This window comes from Cucurbita maxima, unplaced genomic scaffold, assembly GCF_002738345.1.
Source record: "Cucurbita maxima cultivar Rimu unplaced genomic scaffold, Cmax_1.0 Cma_Scf00010, whole genome shotgun sequence".
Taxonomy (NCBI): Eukaryota; Viridiplantae; Streptophyta; class Magnoliopsida; order Cucurbitales; family Cucurbitaceae; genus Cucurbita; species Cucurbita maxima.
In genome coordinates this window covers 3,332,185-3,338,329 of record NW_019272026.1, presented here as the reverse complement: position 1 = coordinate 3,338,329, position 6,145 = coordinate 3,332,185, and the positions used below count along the sequence as shown (strand labels likewise).

Sequence of the window (6,145 nt, the reverse complement as noted above, 5' to 3'; positions counted from 1 at the left end):
TTTTTTTTTTTTGGGGGGGGGGGGGGGCAAAAAAAAGAGTAAAGAAAGATATGTTCAACTTACCACATAAAAGGCACCCAGCAAAACAAGTAAGAAAAGAGCAATAATAGATGTCGCAAAAGGTAAAACTAGCAGCCTTTTACGGATTTGTGACTTCAGAGAAGGCTTTTCAACGGGCTCCTTTTCCTTCTTTCTATTCCTTCTTGAGGGACGTTCTTTAACTTTATCTTCACTTTTTTCAGGCTTCACCACATCATGTTGTGCTACAGTGGCATCAGGGATGGTATCTCCCACCTTAATTGTCAGACCCAAGGACCAGTATTAGAACTATTTCGATGGTCTTTTAAGAAGAAGAAGAAGAAGAAGAAAGGACAAACCATAGACATGACCAACATCATGGGAATAAAATTTGCTTACTTCTTGTGCATCCAGCGCTTCACCAGGCATCTGAAACTTAACAGACCGAGTAAAAACTTCAAAGGCTTGAGAAAGTGCAATTCCAGACATAATGCATGCTGCTGGGGCAAGTACAAGCATAAGACGCACCTGTAGTATCATCCAAATACAGATATGTTAAAAGGTAAATGATGGGCATTAAATAATTAAATTTTCATTTTGGATGTCAGAAAATGGTTCTGACCATAACTCCAGAGAAGTACACTGCTGTTGCAATGTAGAGAACTACAAATGAGCTAGTATCAGATAACGGCGAAAAGCATGCCTATCAAAAGAAGGAACCTTGGTAAGATTTCAGATGATTGAAACGTTTTAAAAAGAACAAATACACTAAAAAAAATACCTACAATGATACCAGCTGGAACCAAGAATGCCAAAACGTTGATGTCCATAAAGTAAGAAGGCCAAGTAGGTGGTTGATGCTCACTAACACTAGCAATTATTGGAATGTACTTGCTTGCATAAGTTCTGTTCGATTGGAGCAAAAATATATGAGTGGAGTGTTTCAGGAAATAAAGATAGAAAATAAAATATTAGATCATTAACGTAGACTGTAAAGAGACACTTCCTCATGCCAATGATATCATCGATAACTATTCCTGAAAATATAACAGTTACTTCCAAAAAGAAAGGGGAGGAAAATAAAAGGAAAAAGTTGAAATGTCTATGTGTTAAAGCGTTAAAGTGGAATATAAGTGCACAACTCATGTTTTACATCCAATAACTCAAGGATAGACAAAGACCAAAAAAAAAAAACAAATAAGATACGTAGGATCAACTATGTTGTTACATAAGAATATCAACTATGTTGTTACATAAGAATAGCAGCCAAGAGATCAGATGTACCAATTTGCATAATTGTTTATAGATATATATATATATATGAAGGATCAAATCTCAGCTACATTACTATCAAATATGATCCATTCAACTATCAGAAAATTCATTAATAAATTAAAATAAAAACAACATGATTCTGTGAGCTAGTTTCTTACGGATCTAGAAGGCTCAAACTACGCCCACTCCACCCCATGGTTGGGCTGGAAGCAACAAGAGCTACAAGAACCACAACGGCTGCGCAACAAACTACCCTGAATAATGAAAAAAGAAGATGGAGGTCAATTACACATTCCTCCTGCAACGGCCTCAGCAGTGGGATTTTGGGAGCTTATTTTTGTGGGGGGAGGGAGAGCATAGAAAGCTTACAGCCCAATCGATACTACGAGAGTAACAGCTACTTTAAACATCTTCTGGGAGAGAATTCCCTTGATATAATAAACAAGAGCCACCACATGGATAATGATGAAAACCTAAAACAAAACCAGGAACGTTAAGGAAACAAGTCATCAACAAAACAATTTTAAGAGACTAGATAATTGCTGACATTATTAAACACTTATGAAATATTAAGACAAATGAAAAAGAAAACAAACAAACAAAAAAACTTCAACACAAATAGCCATAAATCTTCTTGTTGATATTTAAAAATTTGTTTGTACTTGAGAGTTCTTGTTTTATGAAAGTCATAATCTAGAATACTCATTGTTTAAGGGTGCTACAAATTAATGCCCTCCAATAATAACAAAAGAAAAAAAGAGCAAAGTGCAATTAAATGTTTCAGTCATACAACTAACTCAAAGGCAGTATGAAAACCAAATTTGAGCACTAACAAGACAATTTGCCAAAAATAGTTACTAGACACCGTTAATCAATGTACCAGCAACAATACTAACCAAAAATGACGCAAAATGTTCTGATGTCATCACTGCATTAAATCCAACAACTGGCACCAGTGCAGCCAACAATGTTCCCAAGACAACCTGAATTATGAAATTAGGAATTTCAAGATGAGCTAATGAATCACGCACAAAGGTTAACTTTTTACAGCGTATTATGGTTTAGCATTTTTAGTAATTTATTCAAAATCTTCACCAAAAAAAAAAAAAAAAAAAAAAAAAAATCATTAGGAAAAGACACTCCAAGTTAAGCCAGTCGACACTTACAAACGGAGCATATGCAATGTACAATCGAGAAGAATAGCGTCCAGTTACAATGCACAAAAGTGCATGCATCGGAATAAGATTAATAATGAATGTGTAACCTCCCCAAGAGCAAACCTGAAGGGAGAGGGACATGAAGAAATAATTAAATAGTAGAAGAAGCCGAAAGGAAAAATATGAAACTCATGGGAACGCAAATAAGATAAATAAGACAAAAATTATAAAATGATGAACCACAAATAAAGGTATCAACAGAACAGGAATGCAAGTCTTACCATGTAGAAATATGCAATGGCGTTTAAAGTGGCATAGAAAAGGGATCCCGTATTCAATGTCTGCATTTCATATGCAACCAATTCAGTATGATTAAGTAGAACATAATAAAACAATGTACGTCTCATGCATCAATGAACTTTGCTTCCTATTAAAATAATAATAATTAATATAATAATAAGAATATGGTATATAAAATTAAGCATCTGAGAAGCATCATACAGATGAATTCATTGAACAGTAACTCAATCTGACTACAGCAAATCAACTTCTTTAGAAATAATATTTGATCACCATTAAATTAAGCATGCCACTATCCTGGACAAATTTACATTTTTCTCATATAACAAAACCTGACCTTTAAATAAAGATAGAAAGTGAAGATCAGAGCAAATATAGCTACAGCTTCATTGTCATAGCTGCCAGCTACAGACCGCGATATATACGACGGAACCTGTAAAAAAAATGAAGTAGCAACTAAAGTAACCTGAAAAAAAAATAAAGTAGCAACTAAACTATGTATTTTCACATACATGCATTGGAAAGTTTTAAACAAGCCCACATTTCTTATTAAACAAACATGATCTAGAATGTATTCTGGTCCAGCAGCCTCCGTGCAGGGAAGAGTTTTGAGATTTTGCAGCAAATTTACATTGGGACTTGGTTCATACGAAAGCAACACGACAAATACAAGACATCTTGACCATTCCATTAAAAATAGAATGATAGAAATTGGACGCAGATCAAACTTTGTGGAGGTATGGGTTATTAGCAATGAGGAGTAACCATTTCAATAAGAAACACTAACAATCTGAGTACTCAGCCATACTGTGCTTAAGGTCGCTACAATTAACTGATTGGGTGTGGCAAATAAATGAATAAAACTTAAAATGTCCAAAGTTATAATGAATAGGGAAACGTCAAATGGTTGGTGTTTGATGTTATTGCGAAGTGGAGATTCCTAGTTTTACAAATATCAGTGATGTGTAAATACCATGGCTAAAAGAGCTGCAGCTGTCAATCCAGCACCAGCACCTTTAACTTCCTGAGAAATAGCACTGGGGGATTATTTTGACAATCAGAGAGCATGATGTTCAAAAAAATATGGCACGTTGCAGGAATCCAAACCTTTGTTAACAGGTAAGTTGCCCATGAAGCAAAAGCAGAGAAAATGGGTGCAGTGAATACACAAACAGTTTCCACAGACAAAGGAATGTTCATGGCATTTAATACCCTAGCAGAAAGCAATAAAGAGAACATTAATCGGTATAGGGCACTAATAGCAAGGATTACAATTTCTTCCACCACGTTAAGAAGAGGCATCGGTAAGGAATGCTTGTCTCCTTAACTGATAGACAGGTGAGATGATTAGAAGGATTGATATTTGTGAATCAATTAATATAAGTTCTCAAATACACACCGCCATAATGTGCCTGCAGTTAGTGTGAGACCGGGATAAACGGTTCCACCAATTACTCGCCCAAGAGGATACCTAAAGAACATTGACGGACGAAACCGCTTTACAGCTGTTAGAGTAAAAGAAACGGAAGTCCGATGCATGAAGACTTAGCTCTGAGAATTTGCTGCCCAACAATGTAAAACTTACCAGGTCCGATCATCAAACCAGTTCCAAAATTCATAAATTCCCTTCTTTGAAAGATACTGAAAAGAAAAACACAGAAATCATCTTCCGGTGCAGCTGTGGATGTAATTTGAAGAGAATGGCGTGCAAGATTATCGAGCAAGGCTAGCATACTATGCCCGTAATCCCTAGCCTTCATTGTAAGAAATTCGTATAAGCGATAAAATGAACAAGTCTACGTCAGAAAACAAACCTGAGTAACTCTGTAATTAAAATAAGGATCAAATTCGTGAATAACACTCTCATACTTTATCACCTGCAAATCATTGCACGAAACAATGTGACTAAACACTTATACTAACATAACATAATCAAAAAGTCAACCAAATTACAGACTCTGGACCCTCTATGAACAAAAATCCTCGTGTCATATAAACAAAAGAGACACATTGGAGCAATAATTTACAACGAGCGGACAAAACGTGGATCCTTAATCCGAACCATCGTTTCTTTACCCGGCTTTGTCGTCGATCCAGATGAATAATTAAGAGAGTTTCAGATCAAAAGTCGAGGAGATATAAGAGATCGAAAAACTTACAGAGAAAAGCCGAATTGAGAATGCGAGAACGCCGATCAAGATGAGAATGAGGAAGGATAGAACATTTCCGAATGCGTCCCTAAGCGTTGATTCCTTGGAGGAAACTGAAGCCGCCATTGACGGCCAGATAGAGGTTTGAGAGCGAGTGTCAGAGGAAAGACCGCGAAACGAGAGTAGGTTGCAGCAACTCAACTGGAAGAGAACCGGGAAGGTACAGACGACTTTGCAACCATGGATTCCCCAGTCTAAGTCCCAAGTCCAATTTCCCTTACCCTCGAAATTACTCGATGGATGGATTAATCCATAAAAATTACTATTTGACTTTCATGATTTTACGACGATAATGGGCAGATCGACCAATCACAAAATTACAACTACTATTTTTCTTTTTTAAAAACTACCCTTTTTATTTATTTCTATTTAATTCTTAGCTTTCAATTTAAATGTTTTCATTTTTACCATTAATTTTTTTACTGCATACCAATTTTCAATCATTACTGTTAATGTACATTAATTTATAAATTAAATGATTTTTCTATTAAAATTAATTGCAAGTTTCCAAATTAAAATTATTTTAAATTAATTAGTTGACAAACATCAAATAACGCAGGTGACTTGTATCAAATATAAAAGATTGAAAGTTAGAGATCATATTAAAAAGAATTAATTTAAAATTGGTTACCTTTTTTAATTTATATATTCCAATTTTAAATACCAAAATAAATTTACGAGACTAAATTACAAAAAGTAATCGTGAATTTTTTACCATAAATTTGTCCGTATATTTGACTTAATTTTGTACCTATAACATAATTTGGGACTTCAGCACGTGTCTCTTTTCAAAATGTATAACATTTATTTGAGATTGTTTTCTTCAAAATGTTTTTATCCTCTATTGGTGTTTAATATCAAATTAGTAAGTATTTCTTGTAGTACAACGACATATAATTACTACAAAAATTAATTTATTTCGAACACAAACAATTTTATTTATGATACGAGCAAGGATAAAATTAATATAAAAACGAAATAACTCAATATGTTTATCAATCATATCACACCAATATCAAATGAAGAAAAGTAGGAAACAACAAATTAAATTAAAATAGACCATTTATTTGTAGATAATGAGCGGTGTGAGGAGGGAGCCTCCATTGGAATAAAATGCTTTCGTGGATCTAAATTTTGCTAATATTGTGTTATATATATATATATATATATTTAATTTTAATTCAA

At 34.3% G+C, this 6,145-nt stretch overlaps 1 protein-coding gene across 2 annotated transcripts in view; it reads right to left on the bottom strand.

The window, feature by feature from the left end:
- The window catches only part of LOC111485118 (dolichyl-diphosphooligosaccharide--protein glycosyltransferase subunit STT3A-like), an 11,686-nt gene extending 6,510 nt beyond the window's left edge, over positions 1-5,176 (bottom strand). The window contains exons 1-16 of one of the 2 annotated variants that reach the window (XM_023131842.1): positions 4,910-5,176; positions 4,565-4,627; positions 4,336-4,391; positions 4,150-4,221; positions 3,858-3,963; positions 3,724-3,774; positions 3,088-3,183; positions 2,732-2,791; positions 2,460-2,573; positions 2,190-2,276; positions 1,663-1,766; positions 1,452-1,547; positions 804-924; positions 641-721; positions 418-546; positions 64-294 (exon numbers count right to left, since the gene is read on the bottom strand). In XM_023131842.1, the coding sequence (XP_022987610.1) occupies positions 64-294; positions 418-546; positions 641-721; positions 804-924; positions 1,452-1,547; positions 1,663-1,766; positions 2,190-2,276; positions 2,460-2,573; positions 2,732-2,791; positions 3,088-3,183; positions 3,724-3,774; positions 3,858-3,963; positions 4,150-4,221; positions 4,336-4,391; positions 4,565-4,627; positions 4,910-5,026 (1,584 nt within the window). In that variant the 5' untranslated portion in view covers positions 5,027-5,176. Of the gene's footprint in view, positions 1-63; positions 295-417; positions 547-640; positions 722-803; positions 925-1,451; positions 1,548-1,662; positions 1,767-2,189; positions 2,277-2,459; positions 2,574-2,731; positions 2,792-3,087; positions 3,184-3,216; positions 3,693-3,723; positions 3,775-3,857; positions 3,964-4,149; positions 4,222-4,335; positions 4,392-4,564; positions 4,628-4,909 lie in introns of those variants that run through there. The other variant, XM_023131843.1, reaches the window with a different exon arrangement.
- Between the last annotated feature and the right edge of the window lie 969 nt (positions 5,177-6,145).